Source organism: Schistocerca piceifrons, chromosome 1 (assembly GCF_021461385.2).
Source record: "Schistocerca piceifrons isolate TAMUIC-IGC-003096 chromosome 1, iqSchPice1.1, whole genome shotgun sequence".
NCBI lineage: Eukaryota > Metazoa > Arthropoda > Insecta > Orthoptera > Acrididae > Schistocerca > Schistocerca piceifrons.
In genome coordinates this window covers 288,220,599-288,248,192 of record NC_060138.1, presented here as the reverse complement: position 1 = coordinate 288,248,192, position 27,594 = coordinate 288,220,599, and the positions used below count along the sequence as shown (strand labels likewise).

At 44.2% G+C, this 27,594-nt stretch overlaps 1 protein-coding gene across 1 annotated transcript in view; it reads right to left on the bottom strand.

Moving 5' to 3' along the window:
• Positions 1-27,594, bottom strand: part of LOC124799851 (serine proteinase stubble) — a 711,707-nt gene that overhangs the window by 55,551 nt on the left and 628,562 nt on the right. The window contains exon 5 of the mRNA XM_047262951.1: positions 3,519-3,604. Within this exon, the coding sequence (XP_047118907.1) occupies positions 3,519-3,604 (86 nt within the window). The remainder of the gene's footprint in view (positions 1-3,518; positions 3,605-27,594) is intronic.

Here is a 27,594-nt window from a genome sequence, read left to right as displayed (position 1 = left end):
AATGTGCTGGCCAGGGCAGCAGTCGAACATTTTCTGTATCCAGAAAGGCCCGCACAGGACCTGCAACATGCGGTCGTGCGCTATCCTGCTGAAATGTTGGTTTTCGCAGGGATCGTATGAAGGGTAGAGCCACAGGTCGTAACACATCTGAAATGTAGCGTCCACTGTTCAAAGTGCCGTCAATGCGAACAAGACGTGACCGAGACGTGTAACCAATGACACCCCATACCATCGCGACGGGTGATACGCCAGTATGGCGATGACGAATACACGCTTCCAATGTGCGTTCACCGCGATGTCGACAAACACGGATGCGACCATCATGATGCTGTAAACAGAACCTGGATTCATCCGAAAAAATGACGTTTTGCCATTCGTGCAACCAGGTTCGTCGTTGAGTACAGCATCGCAGGCGCCCCTGCCTGTGATGCAGCGTCAAGGGTAACCGCAGCCATGGTCTCCGAGCTGATAGTCCGTACTGCTGCAAACGCCGTCGAACTGTTCGTGCAGATGGTTGTTGTCTTGCAAACGTCCCCATCTGTTGACACAGGGATCGAAACGTGGCTCCACGATCCGTTACAGCCATACGGATAAGACGCCTGTCATCTCGACTGCTAGTGACATGAGGCCGTTGGGATCCAGCACGGCGTTCCGTATTACCCTCCTGAACCCACCGATTCCATATTCTGCTAACAGTCATTGGATCTCGATCAACGCGAGCAGCAATGTCGCGATACGATAAGCTGCAATCGCGATAGGCTACAATCCGACCTTTATCAAAGTCGGAAAAGTGATGGTACGCATTTTTCCTCCTTACACGAGGCATCACAACAACGTTTCACCAGGCACCGCCGGTCGACTGCTGTTTGTGTATGAGAAATCAGTTGGAAACTTTCCTCATGTCAGCACGTTGTAGGTGTCGACACCGCCGCCAACCTTGTGTGAATTCTCTGAAAAGGTAATCATTTGCATATCACAGCATCTTCTTCCTGTCGGTTAAATTTCGCGTCTGTAGCACGTCATCTTCGTGGTGTAGCAATTTTAATGGCCAGTAGTGTATTTAAGGTTTATATCACATCGACAACAGTGCGTAAGTGACTGAAGATGGAGCCGTAGTTGCTTCAGAATCTATTGCACATAAATTAAAACAATTAACATAGCTGAGTGAAAGAAAAGTAGTAAGAAAACAGTCTTTCTTTTCCATAAAAAAAGGTCTTGCAGTTACCTTAGCCCTGCTCCCTATAGTCCGGACATGAGTCTGCCACGCTCACTCTCAAGATTGGATCAACCCGTACATGGACGTCGTTTGTCTATTCTGGAAGAACTTGCCGCCACCATTACCACAACCATTCGACAAATGAACATGGATGGTGTATAGTACGCAATTCCGAACTCCCATATTGAGAGTTTTGGAGCTACATATTTGCGAATGTCAGTTGCAAGCTTCTCCGACGATCACTTTGCCAGATTTGTTTCCTGCAGTTTAAATTTGGAGCGTTTTGTACTCGGGATTCACAAATTATAACGTCCAAGAATTCTCAAGTGTCACTGTTGAAATAGCCCTGTTGCTGTAACCTAAAGCACAGATTACCCCGGACGATTGACAGATATTCTAAGAAAAAGAACCTTCAACATCGCAGCGCGTCAGCAATCCTTCGTTAATATATTAAAACTAGAAACAAGCCTCGATTGCGAAAAAAGCACCTAGTGTTAACCTAGGTTTCTGCGTAGATAACTACACCTTCTTCAGAACAATAAAACCCACAAGTGCCTAAGAAGACCTTTGTCAATGATTAAAAGAACACCATAGCTATACATTTATAAACGAAAAAAAGGTAAACACAAACAGTACATATGTACAAAGTCAAAACCACTACTTAAGTTACATATGTACAAAGTCAAAACCACTACTTAACTTAAGTAGTGGTTTTGACTTTGTACATATGTACTGTTTGTGTTTTCCTTTTTTTCGTTTATAAATGTATAGCTATGGTGTTCTTCTAATCACTGACAAAGGTCTTCTTAGGCACTTGTGGGTTTTATTGTTCTGAAGAAGGTGTAGTTATCTACGCCAAAACCTAGGTTAACACTAGGTGCTTTTATCGCAAAAATTAAGACCTCTGTTCAACTTAATATTGACTTCGCGTGGGCCTTACACGGAGTCGAGCGTTCACGAAGTGTGGCGGACAAGACGACTAGTGTGACGTCACAAGTTCGTTGCAGGGCCACTACAACTCATTGGCCCCGCATTGGCACTAGTGACGTCACTGGCTGCGGCGTGGCTGTATAAGTACGGCAGCGGCATACACGCAACAGTCAACCATTTGACAATGGCAGAGGAGATGTCTGCCGAAAGCTCGTGGGTATTTAACCACTTGACACAGATTGAGACACGAGATTTTTTTAATAATAAAGAAGTAGAATGTTAATAACCTTCGTTTTATTTTAAAAAAATATTTAAAATTCTTCATTTGTGTGACCTTATTGTCAGTACTTTCTTTACAATTCTTGAGGGTATTTTTGTTCTGTCGTTGCAAGTACAGAAATTCGTGATTTTTTTCACCAGACGCGTTTCGATTTATTGAGGTAAAGCACCCTCAGTGGTCTGTAATTAAGTTATTTACATTTTGATTTGCTTTAAGATCGAACAACAGTTCGTTAAGAGTATGTTGATTTGTAGTTACAGTGGTTTTCGCTTGATTTCTCGCAAATACCGGGAAATGCAGTCTGCTAGCACATCGTTGATATTTTTCTGCGTTAGACACTGACAATTTTGGTCTAATGTTTAATTGTTCTGCAGCACTACCCATTTCTTACGCTTTTCACAGCACATTGTGTGCAAGCAAGAAAACAAACGAAAATCACTGTAAGTACAAATCAACATTTTCTTAACGAACAGTTTTTCGATCTTAAAGCAAATCAAAATGTAAATAACTTAATTACAGACCACTGATGATGCTGTACCTCAATAAAGCGAAACGCGTCTTGTGAAAAAAATCGCGTACTTTTATAGTTGCAACAACAGAACAAAAACACTCTCAATAATGTATAAGAGTGTTCATATAAAAAATCGACGGCATTACTTTTCAGCAAGCCCTCGTAGAATAGTTTAAGGCTATTCTCCAAGCAGACAAAGATGTTTTGTAGGAGTATAATTTTTGCAGAGAAACAGTTCATGTGCTTCCTCTCACTTTTCTGAAGCGTGCAATAGGCTATAACCAATGGCAGAAGGCGTTGCAGTTGCGAAGGTGCTATTAATTCAACGGTAAAAGCGGATTAAGATAATTCCGAAATGTATATATCTGAGTAGGGTCTGTTTTGTTGAACATGTCCGATAGAAAAAACGTCACTCGTGATGACGCGGCTAGCTGTCACGATTTCCCATCTACCCTTTCCTTTCCCTTCCCTTTCCTACATTTCTGTTTCAAAACACGGTGCAAGTGGCAACACATTGCCCGTGTAAAGACACTCGACAAAATCGGAAACTACAGGAAACGGCTGAAGAGAGCTTAGCTTACCTGCCACGGCCAGCCGCCGAAAGGCGCGTTCTTGCCACCCACGATGCGCATCTCGGGCCGCGGGAACAGCGGGGGCACGCCACACTCTGAAACATACGGCCAGCACGTGGTCACGGGTCGCGTAGCATCATCACACTGCCTGGCAAAGAGAGTGAAACGCCAAGAAGCGGAGGTTCAAATGGCTCTAAACACTATGGGACTTAACATCTGAGGTCATCAGCCCCCTAGACTTAGAACTACTTAAACCTAACTAACCTAAGGACATCACACGCATCCATGCCCGAGGCAGGATTCGAACCTGCGACCGTAGCAGCCGCGTGGTTCCGGACTGAAGCGCCTAGAACAGCTCGACCACAGAAGAAGCGAAGGAGGAAGAGGAAACGAGCGTCATAGGTTGAGAGGCTGTTTGATGTTATGTGATTACAAAATCGAATCATATTTACAAGGAACGTGGTAGTATGAGCCTCTTTATTGGTGTTACGTTGCACACTGTGGCATTGGGACGGAGCTGACGTCCTATCTGGTCCCAAACGGGGCAGATCTCGGGACCTTGGTGGTGGTGACGGGAGTGCCTCAACATCATGCAGACAGTTCATGGAGACACGTGCCATGTTAGGACGATCATTTTCCTGTAGAGAAACGTCACCACGCCACTGCAGCTTAAGAAGAAACACACAAAGACGCATTTCGTTGAGCCATCAGAACTCTCTCAGTCGCTACCAGCCGAGACCTGAAATCACACCCGATGACTCCCCACATCTTGACGCTCGGAATAATCTCCGACCAATGGCGCGTAATGACACATGTCTTCTGGCTGCTTCATTTTTTTTGTCAGCCAGTGTACTACGACCATTCCAAGGACGAAAACAAGATGAAGCACGGATGCATTGTAGCTATGACGAGGGAAGAAGTCGGCTGAGTGACCGTGAAAAATCTCTCACCAAGTCCCCTTCGTTGCCTCTGCGTTCACTTGTAGCGTCCCACGGATATTGAAGAAAAAATCCCTACATGTTAATAAAGGGTCTCCAAAGACTTCAGTGACCACTTATTACTCTTTGCGGTTGATTACTCTCCTTTTTATATAGCAACTGTACATTTGCTTATGATCTCTTTTGACAACCATATTCAGATCCAATCCCCATCACGAGAAAAAAAAAAGCCAGCTGAAAATTATCACATGATATTGACAGTACAATTTGTAGAACATGTTAAAAGTTATTTGAAAATAATTTGCGAGATTTAAGTAGAAAAAAAGGGATAACCTGGACGACAGAAATTTAACAGACTGTCACAACATATATTAAAGAGCATGTACATAGATATACATCACAATGGTTTCACTTGTTTTTAAATGCCCACTTACTATGTAAGATGTGACCTAGCTTCAGTACTAAAGTCATTATTTTAAATAATATAGACACTGTTCCGGAGCTTTCGCCGTATTATTTGGTGCCCATTATACTGAAAAATGTTTCTGAAAGCAGGAAAAATTGAAAACAGCTCCAAATTTTTTCCAGATAATTGAATCAGTGCCCTTGCCCTTCAATCAAATCTGGTAATGAAATACAGGATGTAATTACTCTGCTGCTACTGAAAACTATCACTCTTGAGTTATGAAATTTATCGTAAAATAAATGACAAAATCATTACGTATTTTTCCTTTGAAATTCAATTACATTACTTGCAGACTGGAAATCATACGTCCTTGTCAAGGAATGTCTAAAGAAAACTGCGGTAAAATTAGTCATTGGAATGAACACAATTCACGTGTGTTATGAGAACAAGAGTGCTTGTATGATGCGAAACAGGCATGGCATGAAGGCATGACGTTAGAAGGTGTGGCGTGGGGGTTGGTTGTTGGGGACAGGAGGAAATGTTGTCTCTTCTCACACCTGAGTTAGCACTTTTTTCCCTTTAAGAGTCGCATTCAACTTGGTGCCGATCGGAGCGCATCAGTATCAATTGTCGGTGGCCATGTAGCGTCATTTTCTAGTGGGATTGCAAGTGGCTGGTGCTTGAGTAGCCACAAGAGACAACTTAAACAGGCCCAAAACCTAATATGTTGAGATTTTCTGAATTTACGGCGAAAATTTTAGTAATCGTTTTACTCAACTTTTCTTATTATATTAACGAAGAAAAAACCTGAAGGACCAGAAGTACCAATGCAGACTTTATTACATAAAATGTTAAAAATGCCCTTTATCGTCACGCGCTTCTTTGTGAATAACAGATTTCATGACAGATGGATAGGAAGAAGTGGGCCAGTTCCTTGGCTGCACGTTCGAAGGACCTAACCGCAGTAGCTTTTTATTTGCAAGCTCTTATATGTCGAATGTCGGCACAAAATACGGAGAGTCTTCTTTACCACATTGTGAAAGGCTCCGAAATCTTTTCATTATGCCAGGGGATACACCAGCACATCTGGGATCCATTGCGATGGTACATTGGTGCATGTACTAGTGCTAAATGACGCTATGTAGAACATTTTATGTAACAAATAGTTTCACACGGTACGCTGGTACGCTGTGTGTTTCCGATAGTTAATGTGCTGTGAAGAGTTGAAGATAATGAGTTCTCACATGAAAATGAAGCGTTTCCGAACCCTTGTACATACTATGTACTTTCTTTTTCATTGTGTTACGATTGGTCCTCATGGTATAGCTGTACTTTTTGTTTCACCTTTTATTTCTTAGATGGGAAATAACGTGCAGCAGGTTGCTCGCACTTTAGGGGAACCAGCCTGCATTCACCGAGGTAGATGGAAAACCGCTATTTCAAATACTCCGCCTGACAAAAGAAGTAAAGGCGCTACGGTCTGGAACCGCACGACCGCTACGGTCGCAGGTTCGAATCCTGCCTCGGGCATGGATGTGTGTGATGTCCTTAGGTTAGTTAGGTTTAAGTAGTTCTAAGTTCTAGGGGACTTATGACCACAGCAGTTGAGTCCCATAGTGCTCAGAGCCATTTGAACCATTTCGAAAAGAAGTAAAGCGCTAAGAAGTCATGGTCGGCTGTCAATGTAGCCTGGTACACGTTCACCACCGGCAGGTATGTAAATGCTTAGAGCTGCAGTTCTCTGTGACAAGTAGAACCACTACCAGGGTGTATTAGTGGTATTCGTGTTTAGTGTTGTTGCCAATCATGGTACGTATACAAGGGGCGTGAACAGCGTCAGGGTACAGAGGTGCCACACAGTCGTGTGAGACAGCGTTATCAGCACCTGACAGGGTTTGTAAGAGACTTTATTTTGGGTCGCCATTTGGCCGACAGGTCGAATCGTGCAACATCCAAATTTTTGGGGCATTCGGATATGACATGGCCCGATGTTGGACTACACGGGCACGTAAACGCAGACGTACTCGTTGCCGAGGTTCCAGTCTACCACATCTAACCATCGCAAGGGACCGCCTTATTGTGCAACAAGCACGTCGTCACCGCTTCACATCTGCGCCTGCCATCCGAGAACACGTAATGGACTCCCTGCAACATTCTGTGCCATTCCCCACCATTAGTCGGAGACTTTCGTAGCCGGACTAGGGAACTACCGTCCTTCGCATGCTCTCGTTAACGGCACAACACGAACGGCTATGTTTGGATTGGTTTCGTGAGCGACCAGCATGTACTGCTGATGAATGGTGTTCCCTTGTGTTCAGATCGTTTTGTGCTACCCCCAATTACTATGGTCGGCGAGTATGGTGGCGACCTTGGGACACGAGCCATTCTTCCGGTGTTTCGGAGAGGTACAGCAGGGTTACTCTTGGTGTCATGATGTGGGGAGGTATCGAGGATAAGGGCAACTCGTGGCTGGTAGTCACTGAGGGGACTGCCATGGCTCCACGGTACGTCACGGATGTCCTGCTTGTTCATGTGTTACCTCTCATGCGACAGTATAGTGGTGCCATTTTTCAGCAGGACAGTGCTCTTCCAGATATGGGACATGTCTCTATGAAGTATCTGCATGATGTTGAAGTACTACCGCGCTCAACAAGATTCCCAAACCTGCCCCTGATAGAAGATCTGCCCAGACATCTCGGACGTCAACTTGGTCCCAGTGTCAGTGTCTACGATACCAAGGACCAGTTACAACTGTTATGGGCCAGCTTTCCTGAGGGGAGGATACGACGGCCTTAGAGCTTCCCTCCCAAACAAATCAGTTCATGAATCCAGGCCAGAGGGGGTATAATGTCATACTGATATTTAGGTTCATAGTGCTAAGTGCTTTGTAAATGCGACTCGATTTTGTATTCATTGAAATAACATCTCATTTTCACTCAATACGCGATGTTTCATTTCATTATCTTCTCCCTTCTGAGAGCTTCAGTTTTTTTGTAGACAATGTAGATTTCATCATGGGTGGGATCATTTTCTAACTCTATTGTTACAACTTTGGCTGGTAGCATTAATAAAATATACGAACATAGTTTCTAAAAAAATAAACCTATAAAATATGTATATGTGTTTAAAATTGTAGGCTATTGTACGTTGAAGACATTAAGAAAATATTACTGTATTTTTTAAAACGCAATGAATTTACGGCAGTATCTACGAAAACAGAGCAACGTAGGTGAAGAATGTTGGAGGGAGAGGTTTGGAAAGTTATAGAATGGACGGAGGAGGCTCTCGAACCAAGCATTTGGAAAGAGAGGAAGGGGAGAGGGGGTAGGAGGCGGCAAAGAGGAGCGCTGACATGGAGAGGAAGGAGAGTGTTTGTTAAAGCTGGGAAGTTGGGTGGATCTCAGGGCAGATGTCGTGATCAAGTAACGGAAGATGGTTTCGTTCGGGCAGGATGTGAAGAGTATGTACACTATGTGATCAAAAGTGTCCGGACATTCCCAAAAACATACGTTTTTCATATAATGTGCTGCCACATACTGCCAGGTACTCCATATCAGCGATCTCAGTAGTCACTAGACATCGCGAGAGAGCAGAATGTGGTGCTCCGCGGAAGTCACGGACTTCGAACGTGGTCAGGTGATTGGGTTTCACTTGTGTCATACGTCTATACGCGAGATTTCTACACTTCTAAACATCCCTAGGTTTACTGTTTACGATGTGATAGTGAAGTGGAAACGTGAAGGGACACGTACAGGACAAAAGCGTGCAGGCCGACCTCGTCTGTTGACTGACAGAGACCGCCAACAGTTGAACAGGGTCGTAGAGTATAATAGACAGACATCTATCCAGAGCAATACACAGGAATTCCAAACTGCATCAGGATCCACTGCAAGTACTGTGACAGTTAGGCGGGAGGTGAGAAAACTTGGATTTCATGGTCGAGCGGCTGCTCATAAGCCACACATCACGACGGTAAATGTCAAACGACGCCTCGCTTGGTGTAAGGAGGGTAAACATTGGACGATTGAACAGTGGAAAAACTTTGTGTGGAGTGACGAACACGATGTACTATGTGGCGATCCGATGGCAGGGTGTGGGTATGGCGAATGCCTCGTGAACGTCATCTGCTAGCGTGTGTAGTGGCAACAGTAAAATTATGACGTGGTGTTAGGGTGTGGTCGTGTTTTTCATGGACGAGGATTGCAGCCCTTGTTGTTTTGCGTGGCACTATCACAGCATAGGCCTAGATTGATGTTTTAAGCACATTCTTGCTTCCCACAGTTGAACAGCAATTCGGCGATGGCGATTGCATCTTTCAACACGATCGTCACCTGTTCATAATGAACGGCCTGTGGCGGAGTGGTTGCACAGTAACATCTCTATAATGGATTGGCCTGCACGGAGTTCTGACCTGAATCCTGTAGAACACGTTTGGTATGTTTTGGAACGCCGACTTCGTGCCAGGCCTCACCGACCGACATCGATACCTCTCCTCAGTGCAGAACTCCGTGAAGAATGGGCTGCTATTCCCCAAGAAACGTCCCAGCACCTGATTGAACGTATACCTGCGAGAGTGAAGGTGTCATCAAAGCTAAGGGTGGGTCAACACCATATTGAGTTGAGCATTACCGATGGAGAGCGCCACGAACTTGTAAGTCATTTTCAGCCAGGTTTCCGGATACTTTTGATCACATAGTGTAGGTGTAAGGTTGGAGTATGAGCTGGTTCAAGTGCGCCAGAATATAAGGGTCCATAATTAACGATGACACGATTGGGTGGTTAGAATAAGTCTGTGGAAAATGTAGGAACTCAGAGGATGTTCAGTGTGGAAATGGAAAGAAGGGAAATGCTGTAGTTCGTACGCGACCTAATGGGAGAAAATAGACGGAAAGGCGAAACAGAGTGCGTGGCTTTCGATGGTTTGGAGAGAGTGTTAAATTTTTCGTGAGCAGAGATCGATGGGACATCGGCACAACAGAGGACTGAGCGAAGTGGATTGCGACAAGATCTGGTTAGGACCCTAATTCAACGTAGATCTGAACAGAGAGTCTCAGGATTAATGATCTTGGCCTCTTAAGCTCTAGTGCGTCCCACGCTGATTTAGGCGGTCATCTCAAGCAGCATGGTTTGTCTGCGAGCACTGACAACTCTGCGATGTCGCCACTGATCCCGGTTGTGAAGTGAAGGCCGTCGGCAAAATTTGGAAATTTGTGGTAAGGACTATGGGACCAAACTGCTGAGGTCATCGGTTCCTAGGCTTACGCACTACTTAATCAAACTAACGTACGCTAAGGACAACATACACCCTCATGCCCGAGGTAGGACTCGAGCCTCCGACGGGGAGAGCCACGTGAATCGTGACAAGATGCTCGAGACCGCACGGCTAGCCCGCGCGGCAAGGCCGTCGGCCACTGCATTGTTCGTGGTGAGAGCTAATGCGTGGAATTTGCTATTCGCACGCTCTTGACACTATGGAAACTGAGTAGAGTTGTGCTGTACCAAAACTACAGTTCGGTAATTTTGGTACTCTACATAAATGATGTAGTGAACTGCAGGATTACCTGCAGTATTGGTAGAGTTCGCTGATGACCTCGCCGTTGGGCGCCCATAAGATCCAGATACAAACACACACGCCACAAACACACACACGTTATTGGTGGCATTGACAGAGAAAGAAATATAAATGAATGCGTAAGAGAGAAACTGGAAGCCGATGACCCATCTTTGCTTTTGTTTGGCTTTTTGTTTTGCACGTAATTAGATCCGCACAATATTCATTGCTAGTCCATTGTGTATTTTATAGCCTTACAGAATATGAATTGCATTTCGTAAGTAATGGAAATTAGTTAATCGCATAACTTCCCCGCTTTCATGTAACCAAACCAACTACTTTTGATGCAGGTGCAGTTTACAAATAGAAACATAAAAAATATAAATAATTATTGTTGCAATTTTGTACGCTGTAGAATGTTCTTCCTCATCATCAAAGGCAAGAGTTTCCTTTTATTATTGATAAATGTGAAAGCAGTTTAGAAATAACAGAAACACGTTCTATATAAGTTCGGCAAAGTACTGAAGCGAATTTTTTTTTTTGCAGTTTTTTATTTTCCTTTTTGTTCAGGAATTGCATTTTCTAGGGCTATATGGTAAATCTGTGTTGTTTCCTTTATTTTTACTACAACATCTCTGTTTCAGTTTACAGATCAGCAATTTTCGAATAAAACCTGAATCAAACAACGACAATTTCAGTTTTGCTATAAATACTGTTTATTCTTAACTAACAGACAGGAGGATAACTATATAGAACAAAAATAGTCCATACGCTACTCGCCCTTTTATACAGGGTGTTTCCGTAAGAGCGTGGAAAAATGTAACAGGATGTAGGGAATGCTCCACTGAACAATTTGAGATAGGGAACTTGGGGTCGGAGAAGTCAGCTTAAGGAGATATGAAAGCAAACTTGTCTACCCCTTTATTCAGCATTACTGTTTTCCAGCTTATTTACAACTAACGCGCGTACACGTACTGTGCTTATTATTTAGAAGTACATTCTTTATTTCCTGCAAGGAAACAATGAGAACTAGCCTGGTTACCAGGAAGTCATGATGCAGATTTTTTTTACTTGTCCATAAGGTGGCTCTGTTGTGTCATATTTACTGTGCCCTATGACAAAGTAAATACGACTCAACGACAGACCCATTCGTCTCTCAGTGCTATTCAGAAGGGGAAATTCCTATTCCACGGCCTGAATCAAAATGGCTTTGAGCACTATGCGACTTAACTTCCGAGGTCACCAGTCGCCTAGAACTTAGAACTAATTAAACCTAACTAACCTAAGGACATCACACACATCCATGCCCGAGGCAGGTAGGATTCGAACCTGCGACCGGAGCGGTCGCTCGGCTCCAGACTGCAGCGCCTAGAACCGCTCGGCCACTCCGGCCGGCCACGGCCTGAATCCCCCTGATTATTTTCTATACGAATATGTACAGTCACTTGTGTATGAGACCCCGTGGATACGAAAATGGAATTAGTTGCCAGAATTGTAGCTGCCTGTGATGTGATTCGAAACACACCAGGGTATTTGCCAGAATGCCTCAGAATCTTGTTCGCCCTTGTCATGCTTGCGTTTAGGTTGATGGCCGTCAGTCTCGGGCGTTTTTTAAGATACAGTACAAATGGTACGTTCATTCTGTCAATGATAGTATTTGCGGTTAACTAATGCAAATAAAAAAGGACACAGTAATGTGATTTTATTCCTATTCTCTCCATAAGCTGGCTTCCTCGACCCCAGGTTCCTTATCCCAACTTGTTCAGTGGAGAACCTCTATGTCCTGCTAAATTTCTGTGCGCTCTTACGGGAACACCCTGCATATCGTCACTCAGTTTCTAGACGGTTTTTAGGGCGATATAGTGAGATACTGATCGCATATGCAAGGGAAGCGATCTTTGAGGTAACAGCCGAGCGGTATGCAACGTACTTAAAGTACAGGCAACGCGGGTACTACCTTAACTGACCAAAGCTACACTACTGGCCAATAAAATGGCTACAACACCAAGATGACGTGCTACAGACGCGAAATTTAACCGATAGGAAGAAGATACTGTGATATGCAAATGATTAGCTTTTCAGAGCATCCATACAAGGTTGGCGCCGGTGGCGACACCTACAACGTGCTGACATGAGGAAAGTTTCCAACCGATTTCTCATACACAAACAGAAGTTGACCGGCGGTACCTGGTGAAACGTTGTTGTGATGCCTCGTGTAAGGTGAGAAATGCGTACCATCACGTTTCCGACTTTGATAAAGGTCGTATTGTAGCCTATCGCGATTGCGGTTTATCGTATCGCGATATTGCTGCTCGCGTTGGTCGAGATCCAATGACTGTTAGCAGAATATGGAATCGGTGGGTTCAGGAGGGTAATACGGAACGCCGTGCTGGATCCCAACGGCCTCGTATCACTAGCAGTCGAGATGACAGGCATCTTATCCGCATGGCTGTAACGGATCGTGCAGCCACATCTCGATCCCTGAGTCAACGGATGGGGACGTTTGCAAGACAATAACCATCTGCACGATCAGTTGGACGACGTTTGCAGCAGCATGGACTATCAGCTCGGAGACCATGGCTGCGGTTATCCTTGACGCTTCACCACAGACAGGAGCGCCTTCGATGGTGTACTCAAACGACGAACTTGGGTGCACGAATGGCAAAAGGTCATTTTTCGGAAGAATCCAGGTTCTGTTTACAGCATCATGATGGTCGCATCCGTGTTTGGCGACATCGCGGTGAACGCACATTGGAAGAGTGTATTCGTCAACGCCATACTGGCGTATCACCCGGCGTGATGGTACGGGGTGCCATTTGTTACACGTCTCGGTCACCTCTTGTTCGCATTGACGTCACTTTGAACAGTGGGCGTTACATTTCAGATGTGTTACGACCCGTGGCTCTACCCTTCATTCGATCCCTGCGAAACCCTACATTTCAGCAGGATAATGCACGACCGCATGTTGCAGGTCCTGTACGGGCCTTTCTGGATAGAGAAAATGTTCGACTGCTGCCCTGGCCAGCACATTCTCCAGATCTCTCACAAACTGAAAACGTCTGGTCAATGGTGGCGGAGCAACTGGCTCGTCACAATACGCCAGTCACTACTCTTGATGAACTGTGGCATTGTGTTGAAGCTGCATGGGCAGTTGTACACGTACACGCTATCCAAGCTGTGTTTGACTCAATGCCCAGGCGTATGAAGGCCGTTATTACGGCCAGAGGTGCTTGTTCTGGGTAATGATTTCTCAGGATCTATGCACCCAAATTTGTGAAAATGTAATCGCATGTCAGTTCTAGTATAATATATTTGTCCAATGATTACCCGTTTATCACATGCATTTGTTCTTGGTGTAGCAATTTTAATGGCCAGTAGTGTATTTAGGAAAACCACGTTTACATACGGTAGTCTATGGTAGTTTTGCAACTCTGGAACAGAGAGAAAGTAGAGAAAGAGAAGGAAAAAGAGACAGCGAGTCTGTATTGCGCACAGGAGCGGTATAACCGAAATGGAATGTGTGCTGCGCGACTGCCACGGTCTATGGCCCTGCGATGGGACGAGCCGATACGGAAGTGGGAATTAAAACTGCCCGCTGTAGGGGGCGGCGGAGCGCATAACGACACGCGCTGCCGGCGATCGAACCCCGCGCCGCGCGCTCTTCTGCCCTGGACAGCGCGTCTCGCGGAACCAGTACCCGCGCTGCGGAACGTGACGCCTGAGCCGCATCGCGAGCAGCCGGATGTGTCCGCTGCGACCAGGGCTCTCAGGTGCGCGCATTTCTCCTCCCCGTCCCACCGCTGCCAGCTCCACGGGAAGCAGGAGAACTGCGTGTGAGGGGAAAACGTTGTCTGTAAAGGCGATATGGCTCTCACTACAATATTCAAGGACATCACTTGCTGATGAGCAGGTTCTCAGTGCACCAAAATATATCTTTAACATTGTCGTTGCGGCACACTGCCGTTGCTAAACAATGTAGGGATCAATTACCTTCGACGTCTACACTGAATTGCAGCAACTCGAAGGGGCATGGACCCGACAAATAGCTGGAAGTTCCTTGCATAAATATTGAGCAACAATGCCTCTATGGTCGTCCGCGAAGAGACCGCCCCTATGTAGTTGCTGTGCCACTGTGGAGTGAGAGATTTCGTGTCTTGCAATCCTTTCTCACTTACGTCTTTTCAGGGTGCACTCGATTCTGAATTCATTTTTATGGATGACATGCGCGATCGCATCGAAAAGCGCACACGGCAGAGCTCTCTGGACGAGAGGATATACGGCGAATGTACTGGCCTGCTTGTTTCTCCAACTTAAATTCCATCGAGCACCTACATGATACGTTGGGGAGACTTACAGCAGCACGTACACATGCACCGATGACCATTCCCCTGTTGTCAACCGCGATGGGGAAATTTATCGCCTTTCTACAGGGGTGGCCAAGAACTCGATTAGTGGGTCGCGCCCTGGCACGAGTGCCGTAGAGCTAAGCCTGGCTGGAACGTTTGTCCCACCGCCACGTCACGCTGAGACCGAAAGGAGTGCGAAACTGCGAACGCGCCGCATTTAAATAGCAAATGCAGTTGCTCTGCGTAAGACTTAGTTTTATATTTCATGTTTCTCAACAACGTAAATCAAAAACAAAACAAAGTTTCGATAATTAAGTATTTTTCGCGCCCTGAAGATATATAATTTTTATCTGGTACAAACTGTCGGCATATAAACAGCCGCAGCTAATTTTCCAGATTTTCGCACTCAAGTTCCCATGTAATCGTGATTTATTTAGTTTCATAATCGAAACTAAGTCATTCACATACACATGTTGATCGAAATATTGTAGCGCTTTCACAATCTCATAATGGAGACGTGGAAACTCTACCTGAGGAAAGCAATGTAGACTTCCTGAAGATTGTTAACGTTAAAAAGGGTTTGTCATTGAAACTTAAAATTACCTTGCAGATCAGTTAGTTGCATTAGGGGCGCTTTCGACTGAAACGGCAAACGGTGTCGAAAACAACTCTAAAACAGGTGTAAGACTAACAGTGGCCTCAAAACGCTTAGAAAACTATACCTGTAATTCTTTGAATGCTACAATGAATTCTTCAGACCTAGCATTCCCTTTAATACCAATGAGCTTAGGGAACTGCACAGTGTTTGCCAGAAAGTCTCCCTCCTAACGTGATTTTCTCTTTAAATCCATACCCAACAAATTAGAAAGAAGTTGTCTCTCTCCTTGTAATTTCCTAATGTGAGCAGTGTGCAGTCAAGTCCACTTGAAATGCGAGGTCTGCAATCCATTACGGATGTTGTAATTTTCGTTCCTGCATCCATTTTTCCTTCACAAATTCATCAATAGCGCGTTTTAAATCGAAAAATCGTTCCAGGCATGCCCCTTGACTTGATCAAAGTACTTTTCAGTGTTACGGTATAAAGTCACCATACTCTTCGTTCAGTTCCATCGTGCTCCATGCCTGAAAACTTAGCACGAACTACTTTCAGATCTGCAGAACAACGAATCCTGTCGAGCAATCGTTGAAAGTTCTGGCTTTGTCATTGCCAACTAAATCTTTAAGTTCTTTCAGCGCCGCCGGCCATGGTGACCGAACGGTTCTAGGCGCTCAACCCGGAACCGCGCGCAGGTTCGAATTCTGCCTCGGGCATGGATGTTTGTGATGTCCTTAGGTTAGTTAGGTTTAAGTAGTTCTAAGTCCCATAGTACTCAGAGCCATTTGAACCATCTATCAGCGTCGTATTGCAAGATCGTTTCATAGCAAACTTGCAGTACCGTCGCTTATGCGACTGCATAGTACATGCTAAGTATTCTCACCCCTCTTCTCTATTACTCCGATTCATTTTTAAAGATTGTGACGAGAGATCGCTAGACTGCCTTTCTTCGTGTAAACAGCCTCTGCCCATATGAAACCGCGCGGGGTAGCCGCACGGTGTAAGGCGCCTTGCCGCGGTTCACGCGGCTCCCCCCCCCCCCCCCCCTCCACCTGCCGGAGGCTCGAGTTCTCACTTGGACATGAGTGTGTGTGTTGTCCTTAGCGTAAGTTAGTTTAAGTTAGATTAAGTAGTGTGTAAGCCTAGGGACCGATGACTTCAGGAATTTGGCCCCATAGAACTTACCACAAATTTCCAATTTGCCGCTGTGAATGTCCTACATACCACCAACAAATAGCGAAAGGTAAACAGCACTGACACCACTATGGTATTCTGCCGAACTGAAGTGAGTTGTGTCGACCGAAAAACGCCACAGTGCAACACTTCATTAAATGTCGCGCTATGCGGAGTACTTCCAATAAGGACAGGCCGGACCTTGAACTGCCCTCGGTCTAGATCACATACGCTATTAAGGTACATGTTCCGCGTTTTCTAGCCGCGTAGTTCAAAAATGGCTCTGAGCACTATGGGACTTAACATCTGTGGTCATCAGTCCCCTAGAACTTAGAACTACTTAAACCTAACTAACCTAAAGCCATCACACAACACCCAGTCATCACGTGCCGCGTAGTCTCAGGCGCCTTGCCACGGTTCGCCCGACTCCCCCCGTCGGAGATTCGAGCTCTTCCTCGGGCATGGGTGTGTGTGTTGTCCTCAGCGCAAGTTGGTATAAAGTTAGCTTAAGTAGTATGTAAGCCTAGGGACCGATAACGCAGTAGTTTGGTCCCCTAGGAACATAAAAAAAAAAAAAAAAAAAAAAACAAAAAAAAAAAAAAAAAAACAACGCGTTTCCTAATGTCCAGTGGACCATCATTAATCACGGTGATTCTATTCGTCTCATTGCGTATATCTTTTAGTTACCGTCAGAAGTACCTTGTAGCAATCGTTTCTACGTATGGTCCAAGTTTCATCGCTTCTTAAATATATAAAAAAAATTTCACATTAACAGTTTCGGCCTCAAACGAACAAATAAACAAATATGGTTAGTTGAGTCTTTTAATATATGACGATATGATGTACATCAATCGAAACGCTAAGTGACTTCATGATATTCAGAGTGCCTAACTATATTTGTTTCTCTGTACGAAGCTTTCTGAGGAAATCTGAAGATGGCAACTATTTGCCGAAACCATAATGTTAATTTTTTTATGTATCTAAGCGATCGCTGACGTAATAAATTATTATACAAACATTATATTTGTCGCATATTCCAGTTGGCAATAGCTCAAGTTAAAAAAAAATGATGGCCTACGTTTGTGACCGTAAGACTTTGCGCCATTATACTATATTATTTACTGTAACTCTCCATCCCCCCCCCCCCCCCCCCCGCCCCATGAACCATGGACCTTGCAGTTGGTGGGGAGGCTTGCGTGCCTCAGCGATACAGACAGCCGTACCGTAGGTGCAACCACAACGGAGGGGTATCTGTTGAGAGGCCAGACAAACGTGTGGTTCCTGAAGAGGGGCAGCAGTCTTTTCAGCAGTTGCAAGGGCAACAGTCTGGATGATTGACTGATCTGGCCTTGTAACAATAACCAAAACAGCCTTCCTGTGCTGGTACTGCGAACGGCTGAAAGCAAAGGGAAACTACGGCCGTAATTTTTCCCGAGGGCATGCAGCTTTACTGTATGATTAAATGATGATGGCGTCCTCTTGGGTAAAATATTCCGGAGGTAAAATAGTCCCCCATTCGGATCTCCGGACGGGGACTACTCAAGAGGATGTCGTTATCAGGAGAAAGAAAACTGGCGTTCTACGACTCGGAGCGTGCATTGTCAGATCCCTTAATCGGGCAGGTAGGTTAGAAAATTTAAAAAGGGAAATGGATAGGTTAAAGTTAGATATAGTGGGAATTAGTGAAGTTCGGTGGCAGGAGGATCAAGACTTCTGGTCAGGTGACTACAGGGTTATAAACACAAAATCAAATAGGGGTCATGCAAGAGTAGGTTTAATAATGAATAGGAAAATAAGAATGCGGGTAAGCTACTACAAACAGCATAGTGAACGCATTATTGTGGCCAAGATAGATACGAAGCCCACGCCTACTACAGTAGTACAAGTTTATATGCCAACTAGCTCTGCAGATGACGAAGAAATTGAAGAACTGTATGATGAAATAAAAGAAATTATTCAGATAGTGAAGGGTGATGAAAATTTAATAGTCGTGGGTGACTGGAATTCGGCAGTAGGAAAAGGGAGAGAAGGAAACGTAGTAGGTGAATATGGATGGGGCTAAGAAATGAAAGAGGAAACCGCCTGGTAGAATTTTGCACAGAGCACAACTTAATCATAGCTAACACTTGGTTTATGAATTATGAAAGAAGGTTGTATACATGGAAGAACCCTGGAGATACTAAAAGGTATCAGATAGATTATATAATGGTAAGACAGGGATTTAGGAACCAGGTTTAAATTGTAAGACATTTCCAGGGGCAGATGTGGACTCTGACCACAATCTATTGGTTATGACCTGTAGATTAAAACTGAAAAAAACTGCAAAAAGGTGGGAATTTAAGGAGATGGGACCTGGATAGACTGAAAGAACCAGAGGTTGTACAGAGTTTCAGGGAGAGCATAACGGAACAATTGACAGGAATGGGGGAAAGAAATACAGTAGAAGAAGAATGGGTAGCTTTGAGGGATGTAATAGTGAAGGCAGCAGAGGATCAAGTAGGTAAAAAGACGAGGGCTAGTAGAAATCCTTGGGTAACAGAAGAAATATTGAATTTAATTGATGAAAGGATAAAATATAAAAATGCAGTAAATGAAGCAGGCAAAAAGGAATACAAACGTCTGAAAAATGAGATCGACAGGAAGTGCAAAATGGCTAAGCAGGGATGGCTAGAGGGCAAATGTAAGGATGTAGAGGTTTATCTCACTAGGGGTAAGATAGATACTGCCTACAGGAAAATTAAAGAGACCTTTGGAGAAAGGAGAACCACTTGCATGAACATCAAGAGCTCAGATGGAAACCCAGTTCTAAGCAAAGAAGGGAAAGCAGAAAGGTGGAAAGACTATATAGAGGGTCTATACAAGGGCGAGGTACTTGAGGACAATATTATGGAAATGGAAGAGGATGTAGGTGAAGATGAAATGGGAGATACGATACTGCGTTACGAGTTTGACAGAGCACTGAAAGACCTGAGTCGAAACAAGGCCCCCGGAGTAGACAACATTCCACTGGAACTACTGACGGCCTCGGGAGAGTCAGTCCTGACAAAACTCTACCATCTGGTGAGCAAGATGTATGAGACAGGCGAAACAACCTCAGACTTCAAGAAGAATATAATAATTCCAATCCCAAAGAAAGCAAGTGTTAACAGATGTGAAAATTACCGAACAATCAGTTTAATAAGCCACAGCTGCAAAATACTAACACGAATTCTTTACAGACGAATGGAAAAACTGGTAGAAGCCGACCTCGGGGAAGATCAGTTTGGATTCCGTAGAAATACTGGAACACGTGAGGCAATACTGACCTTACGACTTATCTTAGAAGAAAGATTAAGGAAAGGCAAACCTACGTTTCTAGCATTTGTAGACTTAGAGAAAGCTTTTGACAATGTTGACTGGAATACTCTCTTTCAAATTCTAAAGGGGGCAGGGGTAAAATACAGGGAGCGAAAGGCTATTTACAATTTGTACAGAAACCAGATGGCAGTTATAAGAGTCGAGGGACATGAAAGAGAAGCAGTGGTTGGGAAGGGAGTGAGACGAGGGTGTAGCCTCTCCCCGATGTTATTCAATCTGTATATTGAGCAAGCAGTAAAGGAAACAAAAAAAAAATTCGGAGTAGGTATTAAAATCCATGGAGAAGAAATAAAAACTTTGAGGTTCGCCGATGACATTGTAATTCTATCAGAGACGGCAAAGGACTTGGAAGAGCAGTTGAATGGAATGGATAGTGTCTTGAAAGGAGGATATAAGATGAACATGAACAAAAGCAAAACGAGGATAATGGAATGTAGTCGAATTAAGTCGGGTGATGCTGAGGGAATTAGATTAGGAAATGAGACACTTTAAGTAGTAAAGGAGTTTAGCTATTTGGGGAGAAAAATAACTGATGATGGTCGAAGTAGAGAGGATATAAAATGTAGACTGGCAATGGCAAGGAAATCGTTTCTGAAGAAGAGAAATTTGTTTACATCGAGTATAGATTTAAGTGTCAGGAAGTCATTTCTGAAAGTATTTGTATGGAGTGTAGCCATGTATGGAAGTGAAACGTGGACGATAAATAGTTTGGACAAGAAGAGAATAGAAGCTTTTGAAATGTGGTGCTACAGAAGAATGCTGAAGATTAGATGGGTAGATCACATAACTAATGAGGAAGTATTGAATAGGATTGGGGAGAAGAGAAGTTTGTGGCACAACTTGACCAGAAGAAGTGATCGGTTGGTAGGTCATGTTCTGAGGCATCAAGGGATGACCAATTTAGTATTGGAGGGCAGCGTAGAGGGTAAAAATCGTAGAGGGAGACCAAGAGATGAATACACTAAGCAGATTCAGAAGGATGTAGGTTGCAGTAGGTACTGGGAGATGAAGAAGCTTGCACAGGATAGAGTATCATGGAGAGCTGCATCAAACCAGTCTCAGGACTAAAGACCACAACAAAAACAACAACAACTCTCCATAGTGTCTCATGGAGTGGGAACATGCGATACTTTTTACGATGATCCTGTCGACGGATGGGAACTGTAAGTTCGGCTGTTAGAGAAGAGTAGGCTATGTATCGGTACAGGGTATCATCCTTTCCCTTCTCTCAGCAGCTTACAACACAAACATGACATCACACTGCACACCTATCCATTACGGTCACCTACGCTCAATACCTACACAACTCTCGTTTATCGCAAGGAAAGAGGCCACTTTGATCCGAGGCAAAAATCCCTTTCCTAGCGGGCGGGCCGGCCGCGGTGGTCTAGCGGTTCTGGCGCTGGAGTCCGGAACCGCGGGACTGCTACGGTCGCAGGTTCGAATCCTGCCTCGGGCATGGGTGTGTGTGATGTCCTTAGGTTAGTTAGGTTTAAGTAGTTCTACGTTCTAGGGGACTTATGACCTAAGATGTTGAGTCCCATAGTGCTCAGCGCCATTTGAACCTAGCGGGCGGCCAAACCTACGACTCGAAATCCCGTAGCCAACAAGGACATAAAACTCTTTCTCTTTTTATCAAAATTACTGGTAAACGTCTATAGTAAGACACATCGTGGACAAAGAGTAATACTAACAGGGGATGTGAAATGGGAAAACATATAAAATAGGCTGTAGGGAATTGAAGACTCAGATGTGTTGAAAAGTATCCCGGAACGTGCAGTACATCAGAAGAGGACTTCGCATACTAGAAGCTAGTGCGGTCAGTTCTAGAGTATTGCTTTTCCTTTTGTAGCCCTCGTCAACTAAGCATGACAGAAGATATCGAATAAAGGTGGGGAGGCGCTGATTGGGTCGTAACAGTTTGACAGAGTCCATATACAATTATTCGTCCATCCGAAAAGTGTGACAGTATTGTTTCACTGAACTGCCACTCTTAAAAAACTTCTCTTAAGTCTCACTAACTTTACGGAGAAAGGCTGGAGATTTCTTCTGATACCTAAAAAAGAAAAAGAAAAGAGGAAGTGCGCACTTCATAGCTGTTGGTATCTGCACTGCAGAGACCATTCCAAACCAACGATACACAGGACATGCAGCTGCACAGTTTTCTTTCTCGAAATACCGATGTTACATATCAGCATACAGTAAAAGTAGTCAGGCTTCTGTCCAGGGATGTGTGTGAGACTCAGTGCGATTCTCTGATTGAGACTTACTTACTTTCTTTTTTAACACGGCTAAGTTCGTCTAACACAAATCATTCCACAACAGGAAACTGCAAATAACATGGAGACCAGGCACCGTAAAACATGATTCTCCGATGCTGATATCGCATTCGGGAGGACGACGGTTCAATCCCGTCTCCGGCCATCCTGATTTAGGTTTTCCGTGATTTCCCTAAATCCTTTCAGGCAAATGCCTGGATGGTTCCTTTGAAAGGACACGGCCGATTTCCTTCCCCGTCCTTCCCTAACCCGAGCTTGCGCTCCGTCTCTAATGACCTCGTTGTCGACGGGATGTTAAACACTAATCTCCTCCTCTTCCTCCTCCTCCTCCTCCGATGATGATAACCGGTACGTATACCTAAAAACAGGCAGGTAACGCTCTACAAAAAATGACAGGGTGACATAAATGTATGTAGAAGTGCGAGGAATGGACGTCGTATAGTTCTTGTGTGAAACTGAACATCTGATGGACGTTTTCTGTCGATTCTCTGAATTCAATTTGAAGTCCCACAAGAATCTCCTAGAAGCGATTTCTTTTTTCTCTATCATTTTTACTCTCCGTAGTAAGATATATAGTATTACATTATATAAACTGAGCTGATTTATATAAGATGCAGTTTATAATGACAAGGAACTGTGAATCGCAGATGAATGATTAAAAGTTGCTGGTAAGAGCAGATGACTTGATGGATGATCCCATGGAAAGAAAAACGTTAGAAGCTTGATGTGGGACTTGTGCGATGGTTGTGAAGGAAAATTTATGTAGGTGTTACGGCACTTGGATTTGCCGAAGTGAGGTGTGTGTGTGTGTGTGTGTGTGTGTGTGTGTGTGTGTGTGTGTGTGTGTGTGTGTGTACGTGTGTGTAAAATGAAGCTTTGGTGTACAGAGAGAGGAAGGAAGTCAAGGTCCATAGCTGGTATACTGTATAGGACAGGCGTCGTTGTTGCCCTAGCATGCAACTCTTTTGACAGGTTGTAGCACACAATAAGTAGGGTGATTCAGCTGCCCCTACGGATGTCCATTCATGAAACCATACATGACACATCAATGGTGTTGGCCAGTTCGCTCTGGAGATGTGACACACATTGTAGTTGTAAAGTGTACGAAGATATCTTAGGCCTATCGTACAAATTTTGTTTCTGAAGCTACTTTAGCACATTAACGCGGTGTGTCATATTAATATTTTCATTGGGTTAAGTACTGGGAAGATGTTACTTCTTTGCTTCCCATTTTGATAGCTCCTGTTAATTTCGTTGGTCTTGATGGTGAAACACACTTTATAAGGCAATGTGTCTCAATCATTTACGAAAGATTAAGTACTCTAAACGGGATAAACTGACAGAGACACCAAAAACCTGTATGATCACACCGATAATTACGCAAAGAAAGATTGCAGAAATTTGCGTAAGTATGGCAGAAATATGGTATGTCTGAGTTTAAAAATACTGTGTAACTCATGGCTAGTTCTCATGTGTATGATTCCGTTTACCAACAGTTGCCTACAGCTCTGAAAGGAAACTATCGATTATGTGGCTGTCGCCTGCCTGGGTACTGTTTCTGACAAGGGCTGCATAAAACGACATCGTTAGGGGCAAGTAAATAATCCTGTGTAGTGACACACTGCCCTCTCTTGGGTTTATCAGTCTTCTGCCAGGTTCGACGTGACGCACCACGGCTTCCTCTGCTGTAGGAACCTCTTCATCTCAGAGTTGCGCTTACACCTACTGTCCTGTCATTTGTTGGATACATTCCAGTCTCTATCTTCCACTATTTTGCCCTGCACAACTCCTTACAGTAGTATGAAAGCTATCCTCTGACGACTTAACACATTAGACATCAAACCATTCCATTTTCCACTCAGCCTTTTCCGTACTTTCCGTTTCTCCCTTTCTCTCCTAATGCAGCCGCGGATAGTATATGTGCAAGGAATGAAGATTCGCAAAGGTCAGAAACAGATGGACATCATACACTCGAACATAGTACAGGGCCGTCTATTATAATGTAGTTGTTGCTGAGTACAGACTTCACGGAAAAGCTAATCTCTTGTACGTACCACTTCCTCTGTCTCTGTGCACGACGACAGAAAAAACTGAGAAACTTGGACTCTTGAATTTTTAAGAAATGTTTCGGATTATTTCACAAAAACAGGTGTTCTAGAAGCATTTTGTAGTGTTGATTTCCAAAATTGATTTCATTTTTCTCAGGCTTAGATCTCACATTTTAAAGGTTTAAGGGAATGAACCATAATTTTTAAAATAAAATTTCAGTCAAGACGTATATTTTTATAATTTTTGTTTTACTTTTTGGACATGTACTTGTAACACTTCAAACATTTGTGTTAGCAATATTATACGTGAGTACTCAATTACATTTAGTTTCAAACTTTCTCGTTTTTGATTTCCTTGCAGAACCTGCATAATTGCTGTTTCTCTTCAACATTCAATAATAATCGACTATCATACTTTCATTCAAGCTTCCCTAGTACGCCTTTTCCAGCTCTTGAATGTCCTGATAGAAACCTCTTCGCTCTTCCCTACAATGTTCCAGATTTTCAAGGGAGTAACTAATATGTGACTGAAGAAAGAGGACATTTATTCTCACGGTACAATACAACTTCCCCAAATTTTCCCAAGTGATTTAGACAATGGCCTTATAACTTATATGTTTTTTACTCCATAGAAATTTTTGAGTTAAAGATCTGAAAGGTGCCCATGCATCTTTTTTTTCTATCATTCATTATATTCTCAAATCCTTGATTCGTCGTCAACTGTGAATTTAAGAATCAACAAAAATTATATCTTTTAAGTTTTCGTGACTGACGAAGGGAAATTTCGTAGCAACATACTTAAATCAGAATCCATCTTGCGAAATTATCTTATAATTTGCTTCATTAATCACAATTTTATATTTAAATAATGTTGTTTCTGTTATGTACGAGAATGTATGGTCGCAAGAAGACCGGGATCCGGACGGCCTCGTAGCACTACCGAGAGGGAAGACCGCAGTTTTTCGAGTTCGGTTGTGGTGCACCGCACTGAGTCTGCAACACCAATTCGAGCGGCAGGTAGCACCACAGCGAAACCACGAACTGTTACAAATCGGCTGTTTCAAGGTCAGCTTCGAGCCAGACGCTCTGTAGTGTGCTTTCCAGTGACCCCTAACCACTGCTGTCTGCGACTTCACTGGTGTCAAGCGAGAGCTCATCGGAGGGCGGATTGAAGGTGTGTTGTGCTTTCCGACGTAAGCCGGTTGGTTAGAAGGGGGCCAGGTGAACGCCTGCAGACAACTTATCTGCGGCCTAGAAACACTAGACCTAGATGTAGAGCTATAGTGTGGGGTGCGATTTCGTATGACAGCAGGAATACTCTTGAGGTTATGCCACGTACCGTGACTGCAAATCTGGACGTCATTATGGTGATTCGGCTTGCTGTGCTGCCATTCATGAACAACGTTCCAGGGTGTGTCTCCCAACAGGATGGCGTTCACTCATATGCAGTTGTTGTAACCCAATATGCTCTACAGAGTGTACATGTTGCCTTAGCCTGCTGGATAGCCAGATCTGCTTCCAGTAAAGAGCACGTGGGACATCATCAGACGACAAATACAGTGTCATCCACAACCAGCATTAACTGCTCCTGTATTACCGACTAAGTGCAATAGGCATGGAATTTCATCCCACAAACTGACATTCGAAACCTATACGACACAAGACATGCACGTTCGCATGCTTGCATTCAACATTCTGGCGATTATACCGGTTATAAACGTACCAGCATTTCACATTTGCAAATGACTTTTTTCGCGCTTACACTAACCTGTGATCTTGCAACGTTTATCACTTAGATATGCTACCTGGACAAATGGATTCCCGAAATTTCATTATTGTACACTCATTATTTCTTGGTGTTGCGATTTTTTTCGGTCAGTGTATTATGAAGAAACTACACGTGATAGAAAATAACTAAGAACCATTTTGAAATCAGCATAAAAAATTTAGCCAAGAACACATATTTATTTTCAATCACACAACATGGAGGCTGGTGCGATCGTTGTGGTACACTGTATATGGACTACCACACATCAATGGTGGCTTCCAGCGTGCAAGTGCAGAATCATACCCGGTTTCACTTCATTCTGACTGGCTTTTCGGGATGAAAATTTAGAGTTCTAGTCACCCTTTCGCTATCGGTGATGGAAGGCCATGGGAGGAATGGCGGACTGTATCTTCACATCAGCGGTGTCCCCGTCAATTTTGTAGGCCAGGGCGTCTCCGCAGCAGCAAGTTTCCTCCGGACCTGGACTCCGGCCAGAGCTGCAAACCGCAAACGATGTCCCGGCCAAAGAAAAAAATAAGTGCGGCGCAGTGGCCGTGATCCTAATAACTACGTGCTGGCGGAAGAGTGTGCACCACTTGATTTGCGAACCCGTCGCGGTCGGCTGGCGCTCCCGAGGGAAAGCTGTTCTGCAGACGCTGCACCGGCCGCAGGCGGACGTTTCCCACTTGCTGCCTCCTCTGTCCTCTGGTGGGGACCATCAGTAGCTATCAGGTGCCCCATGAGAAAGCTCTCATTGAAGTCCAGAAGCAAATAATACATATGTTTTTGGACAGGGTCCGCCTTTAGCAAAACCCAAACATGTTTCACTGCAGTTGCAGCATCTTCAGTGTCACAGTGACAGTGACAGTTACAACTCAGTATATAGTGTTTGACAGTGATGAATTTGAGGAAAAAGAAAACGTGTAGGTGGTTGCACAGATGACAAACTGGGAAACAAAACACTCACTGTAGAAAAACACTCACGTCAGAAAAACCACACCATGTCGTAAAAAGCCGTAAAATAAAAGCCCACTGAAGATGCTGCAACTGCAGCGAAACATGTTTGGGTTAAAAAACAAAATTGTGTTTTGCTAAAGGCGGATTGTTAAAGCAAACAGGGAAAAAAGAGCTTCAACCCCAAGATGATCAGAAGCAAATAGTATGCCACGCGCTCGAGTTGGAGAATGCCCCACTGCAACAGTAAATAATCCTTCAAACAATGTATAAGAGGAAATTCAGGAAGAATGTTAGGAACGACTGTTGCGATTCAATACTAAATGCTGTAAACAGAACCTGGATTCATTCGAAACAATGACGTTTTGCCATTCGTGCACCCAGGTTCGTCGTTGAGTACTCCATCGCAGGCGCTCCTGACTGTGATGCAGCGTCAAGGGTAACCGCAGCCATGATCTCCGAGCTGATGGTCCATGCTGCTGCAAACGTCGTCGAACTGTTCGTGCAGATGCTTGTCGTCTTGCAAACGTCCCCATCTGTTGACTTAGGGATCGAAACGTGGCTGCACGATCCGTCACAGCCATGCGGATAAAATGCCTGTCATCTCGACTGCTAGTGATACGAGGCCGTTGGGGATCCAGCACGACGCTCCGTATTACCCTCCTGAACC